Source organism: Tamandua tetradactyla, chromosome 18 (assembly GCF_023851605.1).
Source record: "Tamandua tetradactyla isolate mTamTet1 chromosome 18, mTamTet1.pri, whole genome shotgun sequence".
Classification (NCBI taxonomy): Eukaryota; Metazoa; Chordata; class Mammalia; order Pilosa; family Myrmecophagidae; genus Tamandua; species Tamandua tetradactyla.
In genome coordinates, this window is record NC_135344.1 from 9,538,149 (window position 1) to 9,552,576 (window position 14,428).

Below are 14,428 nucleotides of genomic sequence, written 5' to 3' on the forward strand. Positions count from 1 at the left end.
AAGTACCTGCACGGTAAAAGAAAATGTGAATGTTCTGAAAGCCAAAAAAAAAGAGGAAAAGAAAATTATGTACAAAGTTTAAGAAATTGACATGGCATCTGTTTTTTTAATAACTGGCACTACAATGAAAAGGAAGCCAGTTTTCTCATGGGATATAACTACTAATGCAGGATTATGAACTTAGCCGAATTATCAATTGGAAGTCGAATAGATATAGTCATTTTCAGACATAGAAGTTATCCAAAAACTCACTTAACCCTTGACCATTTTATCAGAAATAGTTTAAACTATAGTTTAGAAACTTAGTTCTTCAGTTTAGAAGAAAGGCAACAGACTGATTTACCTGTCATTTGATGAAGACAAAAGGGTTTTTCTTTAACACCATGGAGCAGAATAGCACTTTTTATGATAAATAATTTACCAAGCCATTCTGATCAATAATAACACCTTCATGCTTTTCTTTTTTTGGCTTTAAGTTATTGGCCACATATATTTAAAAGTGGGTAATAGCTACCAGTTAGAGGCTTCGTAAAACATTGAGAATCATGTGAACATGTAGGCAAAATGTCCTAATCCTTGAAAATCAGCTCCTCTATGAACATTTGTAAAAACTTTAGTCTGGCCCTGAGATCTCTCTTTAAATCTCTCCTGGGATATATGGGGTTTTATTTATTTCAGGATGGGTTAGGATAACAACAATAATTTGATCTTGACGTGATTTCCTACGTTTCCTCTACTGATAAATTTGCTAACCTGTGTATGGATCTTAGCAGGATCTAATGAAGAGACTGGATTCTTCAAAGTTTTCCAAAACGAGGAACAGCCAAACTCGATTTCATACTATTTTTCACCTATGTCTTCTTAACTCTTCTTTAAAAAGATTACTTGAGAGAGCTGCTAACAAATTCTATCCTGCAGAGTAATGAAGGAAATGGGATTTTCTCTTCAGTAAAATGTGGGTATCATTACATAAACTCACTGACTTATTTATATTTATAGACAGTCTCATGGTGAGTCATGTTGAGGGAATTGATAAATTTTGATTTAAGATATCTCTAAAATGCATGGAGCAGAAGTATTTATTAAATAATTACAATGAAAAGGTAAGAGTTGAATGAGTTTGAATGTCTCAGACTCAAACCCCTAGTAATGGATTAGGAGAAGCAAAATTTGTATGTAATATACACTGGACAAACAGAAGTTTTCTCCAGAATAAAGGCAAATGGTGCAGAAAGAAATTTGAAGACTGTTTAAGTTGTCTCAAATTAATTTTCTAAAATAAATAGAATTCAAGATACATCAGTGGTATATATTTTACACTGGTTAAGCAAAGGGAAGACATATTGTATTTGAATGCTTTTTCAAATGTTCAGTCTTTCATTTGTTTTCTTCATATTCAGCTTGCAGGGATGAGCTTTAATTTTACATTCAGTATCCCAGAAGAGCAGATTTTCTTTCCAAGCAGCTCTATCCATATGTATGTAGTTTTGAATCCTGAGTTGTGTGCTTAAAATAAAAGAATATGAGTCAAAAGTTTATACCAAGAATACACCGTTAAAAAAAAAAGCTCATTGCTAAGGGTAATAGAACAATGCACTCCATCTTTAAAGTAATATATCTGTTTTCTAGTGAAAGGCAAATCTTTCATTTCAAAAAGATAGATAGGATGGTATTTGAATCTAAATTCTAGATGGGTACAAATAAGGTACTGAAATTTCAACATGTAAATATTTCATTATAAAGAATGCCAATAGCTCCTTTATCCATCCATCCTTCCATCCATCCACCCATCTATCTATCTATCTATCTATCTATCTATCTATCTATCTATCTATCTATCTATCCATCTATCTATCTATCTATCTATCCATCTATCTATTAATCCTAACATCATTCTATTTCATTTATTGAATGTTTTTTCTATTTTTTTAAGACCAAAATTTCTAGGAAGTAATAATTTTGGTCTTTAAAAATCTCTATTATTATGTTTTTGCTCAGTTGCATTGTCCTGACCTTCTTCTATCACTCCCTTATAAATCTGTTTATTCAAACCAAAGTTTTCTTTAAAAAGAAAAGATAACTAAAAAAGGACAGCTTTATATGCAAACCATTCTTCCTTGGAGGATTTTGTCACTTGAAAAATCATTTGGGAGAAATCCTAAGAAAGATAAATGTTTATTTACTAAGGCGACTGTCATGAATACACATTTGCAACAAATAGTATATTTGGCATTAATTTCACCATCCATCTGTATTATCTGGAATTAATATATGCTGTAAGGCTCCGACAGCTGTGACAATGATTACAAGAATGTTTCTTATTGTCAGAGTTAAGAAAAATTTTCAGATTGGGTATAAAGTTTCAGGTGGAAACCATGGTAGCTATCTGAATGTCATAAGAAAAACCTTATCCACATCTTGAAATAAAATTGGTTTGCAGGGTAAAACGAGACAATGGGGCATCAGTTGAATAGACATTGTACTCAGTGTGCAAAAATATGACTAGCTCTATTTTCTTATTTCCAAACTCACCTCTCAAGCTCTCAAAGAGAGGAAAACATAATTATTTTCTCAACTGAAGGTAACACAATTGTTTAAAACTCAGTTCTCCTCCCCTACCCTCATTGATTCCAGACAACAATTAGGTTCAAGATTCAACATGATCCAAGCGGGGAAATTCTGTTCCTGTTCAGAGAATCTCAGAGTTATTAACAGTATCTGAGACTAGATCACAAGGTGCTAGATGAGGGTGGAGGGATGGGGGTCAAAACATCAATAGCAAAAAAATAGATTTTTAATACGGAACACATTCTTATGACTCAGAATTTAGTGCTTCATTAAGGTCACCTGAAGCAAATACTAAGACACCACTAAATGTCGCCCTGAAACTTTGAGAACACAGGCTTATCTCTGGTGGAGATACTGGTATGGCATCCTAATGTAGCATCCACAAGACCCATCTTCAGGTTCTGCTAACAATTCATTCAAACTCAAAACAGGGACAGAACCTCTCCAGACAGCTCTGCTGAGACCTGAACCTGGTAAATGGTCCAGAGTAAAAGGAAGGGAAGTGAGAGTAGGTGGCAAAGTGGCTCAGCATCATCTTAAATGCCATCTACCTGAGGATAGGTATTCATACTTTGGAAAAAATTCTGCAACTTATGGCGCCTATGGCAAATACTGCAGGTAACTCAATTTGATTCAATTCAATTCTGACTCTTAAGGACCAGACTGCCCACACTTCTGAAAAACTGGCTACAAATTCAAGGTTCCCACCACCTGCCCAGGGTCAGTATTTTGCTAGAATATTTCGAAGAACTCCCTGACAGAACTATACTTACATTTATAGTTTTATTATGGCAAATGAATAAAAATGAGATCCAGCCATAAAAAGAGGCACATAGGCCAAAGTCTGGAAGGATCTCCGATGCAAGTTTTTGCTTTCTCCACGTGGAGTCAGAACACATTACTCTCTCAGCACAGAGATATGTCTTCTCAATCATGGACAGTCTTTGAGATCCCCAAGTTTCTATGGCATTTCATTTAGTGGGCATGATTGGTTGACCTCAATCTCCAGCCCTCCTTTCCTCTCAGGAAGTCAGGCTATCATTTGGTGGGTCTTTCTGTTATGGGCAGTCCCCCACCCTAAGGCTGCAAGTCACTGGTCCCATCTGATCATTTATTAGCAAAGGAACCACCAGATGTGTTCCCAGGCACCCAGGAATAACAAAAGATTCGCATCTCCAGAAATTCCAAAGATTTAGAGGTTCCCTTCCAGGAGCCAAGAAGAAGGTTGAGCCTCTTTTTAGAGGCCCAATTCATTACTCTAAAGGCAATTGTATGGTTTTGAGGCAAGGGAGGCTGCTATCCACTAGCAAGATCACAGTTCTCAAGGACCTCCAGCAAGATGTCTCCACCACAGGTGTCAAGGTCCCACCCCTTCCCTGTAGGGCACTGACTTTTTATTAAAATAGAGACCCTGGAGATGTCGCATCAACCAGCACACCCTGCTCCACCTATTTTCTATCCTAACTTTCCACAGGTGAAAGCCTCAGCAGTTATGCTGCTGCAACATGTGGAGGCAGCAGTATCCTAAGCCCAAGCAAGGAGAACTTGCTTGCCCTGGACCCCTGAGCGGCATTTTCAGAATTCCACCCAAAGAGTCACACCCTTCAAAGGCTTCAGGAAGCACCAATGGTTTTACTTGGCTTTCTCCAGAAACAAACCCTGGCAGAGGAATCTGATTTAAGAAGTTTATTTGGGAGATTCTTCTAGGAAACACCTGAAGGGAGTGGGAAGGAAAGACAGTTGTGTTAAGAGGGCGTCATTAAGCAAGCCCTATGGTGGCAGCTAGTCCTTATTCCTGCCGGAACTCCGGAAGTCAGGACAAAGCCCACACTTCAGAATAGTACTTTGTAATGGGTGAGGGTGACCAGCTCTCTGCACTCCTTAGAAAGCTGCTTTGTGGACAGATGGGGGTGCTTATACTTCTCCCTGCTGCAAGCCTGGGCAGAACGGGCTCGGACAGCCAGGGAAAGACCTTTGAGAAATATCTGCCGTAGCTGACAGTTGGAGATTAGGTTTTGGGAAAATGTAATTAAAAATAAAATCTTCTCCCAACCCAGAAAACATCTCCATGATTGTAGAAAATAAATAAATACTGAATAAGCATTAAACCAGAATGCAATGCATCACATGCAATTCACAAGGAGATTGGAAACTGAAAGAGTGCTTTCTCTTTCCATGTGGCCAGGCAGCAACAGCCCATTATAAACACATTCTCAAGATGTTTTGGAGCTAGGCTTACAATTTGGAGCAAGGAATCCCCCAGAAGTTATGCTAGTCTCTTCTCAGGAAACTTGTGTGTAGGGGGCTCCTTCCTTGATTACATGTCAAAAGGAAAAGAGAGAACTTAAAATCACAAAGATACTAAGAGATGGGAGGGAGGAGGAAGTGTCTTCCATTATGGTCAACAAAGAAAATGGGGCCCTTTGAGTATTATTTTGCATTTGCCCTTAGATAGACCAGGGTGCACTGACAGGTGTGGCCTAAGGGAATAAGGGTGGGGCATCTAACTCCTGAGTCCACTAAATAAAGCCTTATTTAATAAAGGAGCCTACAAAATCTGGCCCTGATATAAGGTCATACTAGCCTCATGAAATGAGTTTTATGTCTTTTCCTAATTTATTTTTTCTGAAACAACTTGTATGAAAAATGAATGACCATTTCCGTAAAGGTAAAACCTGTCATAAAGCAAAATGCAGGTGAGCTATCATATTGTCCAGGAACTACTTATGTACTCATTTGTTCATTCACCCATCCATTCGTCCATCCATTCATTCATTTATGTGCTTGCTTTCCTAGGGTAAGAGTCTGTGAACAGGATTAGCAAGTCAAATGATTTAATGTTTATGGATAGGTTCAATAGTTTCTACTCTCTCTTCAGAAATGTCTGAATTGTATATTTTTCTACAAGTATACCCATTTGGTCTGGTTTTTAAAGTCTGTTCATATATTTTTTCGTGAAATTCATCTGCTTTGGTTTTTTCTTGCTAACTTCTCCCTATTTCATTCTTTTTATATTTATATGGCTCACATTTTCTTCATTGTTTCTGAGCAATCTTGCTAGAACTTTTATTAATTTCATCTTTCAAATAATGAGAATTTGGTTTTAATTGTAACAGCCCTCACTAAATTCTAGATTTTGTTCTTTCCCTCCCAATTTCAACTTTCTCCAAGTCATTTGTTACACAGAAATAGTTTTATTACTATCACTGTTGTTGTTTAAGTTTCCTGACATGTGACATTAAGATATTTGGATATTAGTTTCTAATATTAATATATTGGTAAGACATGATTTGTGTTTACTTTTTAATATGTCTTCTTTTTTTTGCCTAGGCTTAATTTGTTTTTAATAACTATTTCATAATAGTAGAAATTTAAATTCAACAAAATAAATGCATTTTAAACTCATATGCCTTTTCTTAAATATTTATTTCACGTACCATGTACCAAAGCTTGTTTCACGATTCAAATTGCATTTCATAAATTGGATTTAAGTACTGTTCTATATTAACATTGAGGGTTATTTGCAACATGCAAATCTTGGCTTTATTGTTTTCCATATCCTCTGCATAACACTCAACAAATCATAATAACAACATGGTATGCCCTAAACAGCCAAAAGCTTGTAAATTTAGGTGACACTATTAATTTATTTAATTGAAGAAAAAGAAAATGCTTACTAACCTGTAAGCAAGTAAATTCAGAGCTGATTTATCAATTTTAAGTGTTTTTGTTTGCTTTCAATAAAGGATGTTGATATGAAATACATAGATTTACTCATCAGCTGAACCTGTGTTTTCCAAGTATCATTTAACTCCCCTTTTCAATTACGGAAGGTGACTCTCCTTTTCACACATATAGATAGCAACAAGTGGTTATCTTCGCATGGTACTTGGTATGAAGACTTTAAAAGTGATGCACTTTCAATCATAGGATTTCTCTTTATAATTGTTCCTTTAGTTTATGTTGGTTTGTAGATAACTAGCTGTTAATCAGTTTGATGATTACAAAAAAAATTTAATGTATTTTTAAAGCCACTGTCAATCAAATATTAAACACAATGAAAACATTTCTCTAAATTTTAAAAATTAGAGAAATTTTAATTAGAGAATTTATAAATTGGTGGATCATAGAATTATTTTACCTGCTCGCCATTTCCTCCCAAAAGAGATACTACATTATTTCCAGAGCACAGTTCCACTTAATGTGAAACTACATGAATAATATCTGTCTGTAAGTACTAGTAACATATTGCTTAAATAATTTCATGTTATGGACATTGTTGTCACTGAAAACTAATATTCTTGTGATTTTCAACTATTTAAAACGGTCTACTTCCCAGGAAACTGCTTTTGATTTTCCCCTATGCAAGATCATGAAATTTACTCTCCGGTTTTTAAAAGCAAGATTTAAAAGCTTTTAATGTATTTTATTTTAAGAAGATTTTGTACTCTATCAGGATATACTACAGACTACTGAAGAAAAATGATCTCATCAATCTTGTTTAAAGTCAGTTTTATATTAGAGTATTATAGTTCATTTTCAAAAGTAGTCTAGTATTTGGCAATAATTTAATTATTAATAAATATCATTATAAACACATATTGATGTATATATTCATAATAAAATATATGCGGAATCTTATATTTCAGAATTATGCAGCTAAAAAAGTCATTATTTAGAAATACAACATTAATGCAATAAGGAATGTGTCAGAAGTGCTGATTTACTTGGTATCTTTTTGTAACAGCACCTCTTCTTAATGCAGAGCTGAAGAGGATGTCAGCACGGCAGATGAATGAATGAATGAACTAAGGAGGCTTCATGGGACCAGGAGCTTTATTATGTTCTGAAGTAAACTATCTGCATGTAGACAAATGTTACATTTTTAAATCAGAAGAGCAAAGGTAGAAATCCTACACCAACTTCTTTTAGAGTTTTGGAAATACTTCTCATCCTTCATTATCGTGCTCACACACATTTGGTGGGAGCCAAAAAGGATACCGGCGACAGTGAATGGGTTCAAGTGGCTTTAATTCTGCCTTATCTTCTACAGGGGACCCTATTTCTATATTAATCTTGAAGAGCTGTGACAAAGCACCTTCCTCCAGGATGAGCGCGTTAAACTTATAAAAGCTATTTTACAAGTTTACAAGCTGGCCCTTCCAATATAATCACAGCAGGACATTTGACCATATGTGTTCAGGATCTTCCTTTCCAAGGGCTGAGCTTTTCTCATATGTTGGTTTTTCTCAGAAAGAAAGAAAAGTCTCATGTGTCCCCGTTCAGGAGGTAGCATTACTCAGCAAGTGATGTTTTGGAACTCAAAAAATGAGAAGGCAGCTTGCCAAGGAAGCAGGATGTGGTTGGTGGATGGTTGAAAGTGTGCGCGCATGTGTGTGCAAGAAAATGAATGGAATCTTCAAAGAAAAGGTGACACTGGCCCTTAGGGAGGGATTAGTAGGCAGAGGGAAAGCCTCTGCATTGCCCTGACTCAGTCTCTTTGTTAGCAAATCCTGGTGAGGACCTCAGAGAGCCTCAGTCTCCCACTGCCTTCCTGCTGGTTCACAATTCCTCCCACATTTCTGAGGTTTGAGCAGAAATTCAGTCCCTCAGCACCAACAGCTACCAGGTGGGCACCAGGCACCAAATCTTAAAGAAGCCACTGTTACCAGAATCGGGATTTCAGACATGCCTGGCAAACAAAGATATACTGGCCGCTAGGGAAGGACGGTGGAATGAGAGATGGACAAAAAGTATGATGGATCCCGTTCAGGGATTTCCTGAACCTCGCCCCCTTCTGATGCCAGGAGGACATGCAAAGCTCTGTGGCAGCAACTTCTTTGTCCAGATTACAAATCTGTGTTCTGGGAACCGACCTGGGCAAACAGGAGGGAAGAGGTTAGAAATACTTAAGTAGATGGGTTTAACATAAGACCAATTGTTCATTCTTCTATCTGTACATAGTGCTTGAGAGACTCGCCCTTAATTTCCTTAAGACAGCTTAAACATTCACTCCCTCATTGAAGAATCCTGTCATTTTTTAAAGAAGACGTATTCTTAGACATAAAAAATAATTACCATCTCATCTGAAGAAAGACTTCAATATCCAGCTGGCAGTCACTGACCAGTTCTCAAGGACCCTGGTCACCTGGTCCACAGGTGACCAGGATCCAAGAAAAGGACATATAGTCATCCTTCCTTATCGGCTCACCCATCTATTAACCGGTCGGTCCTGCCATTCTGGACATTTTTGCTTCTTTTTAGTCGAGAAACCTGCTTTTCAACCCCACTGTCCCCACCCCCACTCCCTCCACGCTGGCACAGAAATTGCTCCTGGGTCGCAAGACACCCGACCTGGGGACCTCTTGCCTGCTCGGCTCCGTCCTTTTCCAAGTACGCCCGCCCGTGGGCAGATACCCTCCGGCTTTCCAAGACGCCCCTCCCGCTTCTTCCTCCGCATGTCCCTTTCTCTCTTTTTTTCTTGGGGTGGGGGTGGGTGCTCTAGCTCTTCTCACAGTCTTCTTGCTCCGGCGGAGTTGGCGCTCTGCGTGCGCTCGGGGTCTTCCCCCACCGCGCGCCCCGCCCTGCCTAACCCTCTGCTAGTAACTGGACACGCGCACCCCCCCCCCCCCACGCACGCACACACACCGCTCCAGAGCCGTTTCCCCTTCAGCCCGCCGTCGAGGACTTACAGCCACCGGGGGCCAAGGAACCACTAGCCTGGTGGAAGGCGTCTCAGAGGAGGCGTCCGGGCCCGGGCATCCCCCCCGGACCCAGAGTGATTCCGCACCTCACCTCAGTGGCAGGAGCCCCTGGCCGGCACCGCACACGCGCCCGCGCACCCACGTGGGCGTCCCGGCGCCGCCGCAGCAGGTGCGGGGAAGGGCGTGCTGGGCCGGGAGCCGGGTCTCCTTTCCCCTCTCACAGCCCTCGCCACCCTCCTCGGCTCCCGGAGGCCACCCGGGTCCCCAGAGCCCTGCGTGGAGCGCTCTGTGGCCCCCCTCGCTCCTCCTTGCCCCTCTCCTCGCCGCCATCATCCCCAACCGGAGCCCCAGTCTCGGCCGAGGAGCGGGGTCCTGCGGCTGAGGGACGGGGGCACCCAGGACCCCCAAGGCGGTGGCCGGGCAGCGACGGCCCCTGAGTCCCGGGGCTTCGGGCTGGCGCGGCGGGGGTGGGCGCGCAGAGCGGCCGCGGCGGCTGGGGGCGGGGAGGGGGGCGGCGAGCAGGAGGTGGGGGGGACGGGGGCGGGGAGGGAGGACGCCCCCACGCCCGCCCACGCCCGCGCTCCAGCCCTGCTCCCCGCCGCCTGCGCTGCCTGCCGGGGCGTCTTCATTTCTTCGCAGTTGGCGTTGCTGGGGCTTTTCCGGCGCGGTTCCCTGCGCAGCTCGGCTTTCCTCCCCGAGTTTACCGCGCCGCGCGTGCTCGCGTGTGCGTGGGGGCGGCGGCGGGAGGGGGGCGCTCTGTGGTTCCGATGGGGCTTTAAAATACCTGGAGGAGGGGGAAGGCAGCCGCGGGGAACCGGCGTTTTCGCAGGAGCGGCGGGATTGGGGCAGCCTCCGCCTCGCGCCCCGGGATTAGCCGCGAAACTTTTACTGCCGCCGGGTCCTCGGCGCGCGGGGGCCTCAGGGCCCCCAGGCGGGGCAGCGAGTCGATGGCGAAGCCTTCGCCCCGGGGCCGAGGCAGCCCCGTTCCCTTTAGACAGAAGGGAGGTAACGGGCGGGAGCAGGATTTCTAGCCCTTCCGAAGTGAACGACCCGCCCCCACCCCGCCCAAGAGGGCTTTTTTGCACCTGCTGGCCCTCCCCCTCGCTCGCCTGGGAGGCGGCCCTTGGCAGCCCCAGCTCGGGATCCGCCCGCTGCCCGCTCGCCCCCTCGCCCCCTAGACTGGCCGAGTGACGGCTTCCAGCCTGGTCCTCCCCCTTCCCCTCCCCTCCTCCCCCAGGATCCGAGCGGGTGCGATGTCCTTGCCGCCGCCACCCCATTGTGCCGCGCGCCAGCCCGGGGGCCGCCGGGCCACGCGGAGCCGCTCGGGCGCACCTCGGCGCGGGGCCACCCGGAGGGTCGCGCGGCCTCCGGCTCGGACGGCGGCTCCCGCCTGCTAACCCGGCCAGCCTCCCGCTCCCGGCCCCTCCCTGCCCGCGCCGCCCCCCGCGCTCCTCTCCGTCACCCCCGAGCCCTCCTCCCAGACGCCCACCCAGCCGCTCCTCTCTCCGCAAGATCGCAGAGGTGGCGCGCAGCCCGGCGAGCCGATGACGGACCCCTTCCTCCGGTCTTCAATGCCTCAGCGGAAGATCCCCAAGGGCTGGAGAGAGGAGGGCTGCTGCTGGGCATCCTCCCCGCGGGGCGGCTCCGACCTGCTGCTGGTCGTGGATGAAACTGGGGACTGAGCGAGCCGCCGCCACCGCCGCTGTCGCCCGCTCCGTCGCTGCCGTCGGTCGGGACTGGCCTCCGCCCTCTGGCCCGCCTGCCGCCGGGCCCCGGGTTCCGGCCCCGGCCCCGGCCCCGGCCCCGGGCGCCCGCCGCCGCCCGCCCGCCCGCTGCCCGCGCGCCGCGTCCTCCTGCCAGCTGCGGCGGCGGCGGTGATGCAGAGGAGGAGGGAGCTGCCCGCCGCGGCGCTGGTGGCGGCGCCCGGCGCCCGGGACTGAGCGAGCGTCATGGTGGGGAGGCGGGCTGCGCGGCGCTGACAGCCGGCGAGGCCCGGGGCGCGGCGGGGCCGGCGCTGGCTGCCGGGTGGGTTCCGACCGCTTCGTCTCCGCTCGCCCTGCTCGCTCGCTGCCCTGCGTTTGGCTCCCGGTCTGCCTGTTTGGATCCTCTCGACTCCGTCCTCTCCGCCCCCACTGGAAGTTGTCCCGTCTCTAGATGGAATTGGCGGAGCTCGGAGCCTCTGGTGTAAGGAACAGACATGATCCATGGACGCGGTTTGTTCCACAGTGAGTACCCGCCGCCGCGCTCCGGCCGGGCCCCCGCAGTCCCCGCAGTCCCCGGGAGTCTCTGGGGCAGATGGAAACTTTCTAGATTGCAGCAGGATAGAGCGGGGCGTGGGGACGGCGCACGGGCAGCCGGTGTCTGTCCCCCGGTGTGGCCGGGGGAGATAGGCTCTGCCCCTGCCCGAAGCCGCCCGGGCTGACAGTGGCCGGGGGCCCCGGGATGGGCACGTGCGGAGAAGGCGGAGACCTGGGCCCCAGGGAGGGCGCGGGTGGAAGGACCGAGAGCACGGGGGTGGGGGGTTGGTTGGGAAGACAAAGTAGCCCGGCTTCGGGCGGGGGGGCGTTTGGGACCGCAGAGACCCCACCTTGCCCCCCACCCCACCTCAGCGGGTACTCTTAGGGACACCTGAAGCCCAGGCTGAGGCGGAGGGCCCGTGCGAACCCCAACTCTGTCCTGGCCAGTAGACGGATGTTGCTTTATGAGAGTGGAGAACCAGGCGCGGAAGGGATTGGAGACAAATGACACCGAAAGTCATCAAGTAAAAGACAGCATAAGTCAGAAAACCGCCCTGGGTGGTGGAAATTTGACACCACAAAGCGAGGATTCGCGTGTGACTCGTGTGCCACGCAGCTGAGGGACCCGGCTTTGCTGGGGTGTTAATCATAGTACACGTTCTGTAGTGGGAGCCCATGGAGACAGGCAAGCAGAGTAGGGGAAAATGCCAAACACATCCTGATGTTGGTCGCTGTGCACCTGCGTGCTTGAGTGCATAGGATTTTGGCACGTTAGAATGTGATTTTTTTTTCTATTAATACACGCACGCAAATAATAACAAGAACAACCAACCGACGTCTGAATGTGAAAGCAGACGACCAGGCTAAAGTACAGTGTACTGTAACTGAGCTTATCTTCCCAAGTACTGATATCAAGACCCCAATACTTTCTTGGAATAATCTTTAAGGGTAAGTTTTTCGGTTCCTTTTAGTGGAGGACGAAAATGTGACATATCCTCCTTCCCTCGAGTTCATTTTAAGTGTAAATATGATTATAGACTGGATAGAATCTGTTGTAATTGAACAACAAGGTAATTAAAGTAAAACCGAAGAGTAAAAAGTCTGAGATCATGAAGACTAAAACACTAATATCTTTCTGGTTCTTGGTCTTGTAAAAATGTTGGATACATCGAGAATATGAAAGTAATATAGAAGTTCAGGTTATGGTGATCTTAGCAGATTTACCAAGTTACAGATCAGTACTTCCTTTTGACTGTAAAAAAAAAACTACTAAGGAGCGGGCGACGGTGGTTCAGCAGGTAAGAATGCTCGCCTACCATGCCAGAGGACCCGGGTTCGATTCGCCGTGCCTGCCCATGTTAAAAAAAAAAAAAAAACAACTACTAAGAAATGCTTACAAAATGACCTTTCTCAAAATAACAATCAATTTCCGGATAACACTAAATAGTAAATCAAAGGTAAGGCTAGAAGAGATTAATTTCATAGCTTAGAAAGCATGGTTCAGCACTTAATGCCTCCAGTGCAAATTAATGTTGCCCCTCCCCCACTAGAGGATTTGCTAAGAATGCATTTTCTAAACTATTACTACACTGCCAGTGTGTCCCTATCAATCATGGAGCCCTTTCTCCTTGTTTGCTTTTCCCTTTTCCTCCTGTTACGTGCTATCCCTGCCTCTTCCTTTAGAGGTACCAGCAAAGCCATTTCCAAAGGGCACCTTAGAAAAAGTATAGTCCCGGCACCGCACCACACTGAGCGTCACCTCTGAGACTTGAAGTATGATTAGCGTGAAGAGTTTGGGTCTCCCCGATTCTGGACTTGCACTGCTCCCTTTAGGGATTCTTAAGCTTTCCTGTCCTGTGCATTTTGGATCAGTTTTTGCATGCCTGACGTTGACGTGGAACAGTTACCAACAATAAAAGTTATCTGTTTTGATATCATTTTAGCTTTAAATTCTGTTATTGGATTTGACCATTTCAGTTAGGCTAATATTTTCTCTCTGTACTTTTTCTCTTCTGTTTCAGTTGTAGCAAGTTTAGTCATTCTCCATTTATCCGGGGCAACCAAGAAAGGAACAGGTACGTTCTTTTGGTGAGAAGGGAGTGGAAGACCTTTAATTATTTTACGTTCCCTCATTTGCCCATACGCTTAATATTCCAGAATATCTGTATAGTTTTTAGAGTGTGCCATTGATTGGTTTTTGACTAAGGAAACATTTAGAAATTAATTTTCTAATGGATTACAAAAATGTCCTCTCTAGCTTTAGTCTGATAGAAAATTGAATGATGGCTGTCTTTTTTTAAAAATGTACCTGCAGAGAAGCAAACCACCTCAGAAACACAGAAGTCAGTGCAGTGTGGAACCTGGACAAAACATGCAGAGGGAGGTGTCTTTACTTCCCCGAACTATCCCAGCAAGTACCCCCCTGACCGCGAGTGTGTCTACATCATAGAAGGTAAGGACAGAGCGTGCCAGAGAGCACCAGGCCAAATCCTGGGCCACCTCTAGGCTTTGGAAGGAAAATACAATTACAGACGTTATAAAAATTGGTTTTAGAGACCAGGGATACATATTTCTGAGTGGAGCAAATAACTGTAAAATCTGGAATTGAGCTAATAATTGACTTTATTAGTAATGGGCTATGAACAAGTGTATTCTGGGAAATCAAAGAAAATCAACAACTTTAAAACTTTATTTTGTAATTAATTTAATTGACCTAGAGTTCTAAAATAATGGCATGGAGGTATAGTTGGCATAGTATACCTAAGGAGAAACCGTTTTTGAAACTAGTATTTTAGAAATTAAACAATTTTGAAAATGACATGTATTTGTAAACTTTTCTTTAGTCATGTAAAGCACAGAGCTTATTTAATATCAGAGAACTCTATAAGAATGTTTTACAAACATCAATCTGGGTGACCA

The 14,428-nt window shown here is 45.1% G+C and overlaps 1 protein-coding gene across 2 annotated transcripts in view; it reads left to right on the forward strand.

Moving 5' to 3' along the window:
* Positions 1-14,428, forward strand: part of NETO1 (neuropilin and tolloid like 1) — a 165,124-nt gene that overhangs the window by 33,632 nt on the left and 117,064 nt on the right. The window contains exons 1-3 of one of the 2 annotated variants that reach the window (XM_077135250.1): positions 11,407-11,497; positions 13,531-13,584; positions 13,824-13,961. In XM_077135250.1, the coding sequence (XP_076991365.1) occupies positions 11,470-11,497; positions 13,531-13,584; positions 13,824-13,961 (220 nt within the window). In that variant the 5' untranslated portion in view covers positions 11,407-11,469. Of the gene's footprint in view, positions 1-11,406; positions 11,498-13,530; positions 13,585-13,823; positions 13,962-14,428 lie in introns of those variants that run through there. The other variant, XM_077135249.1, reaches the window with a different exon arrangement.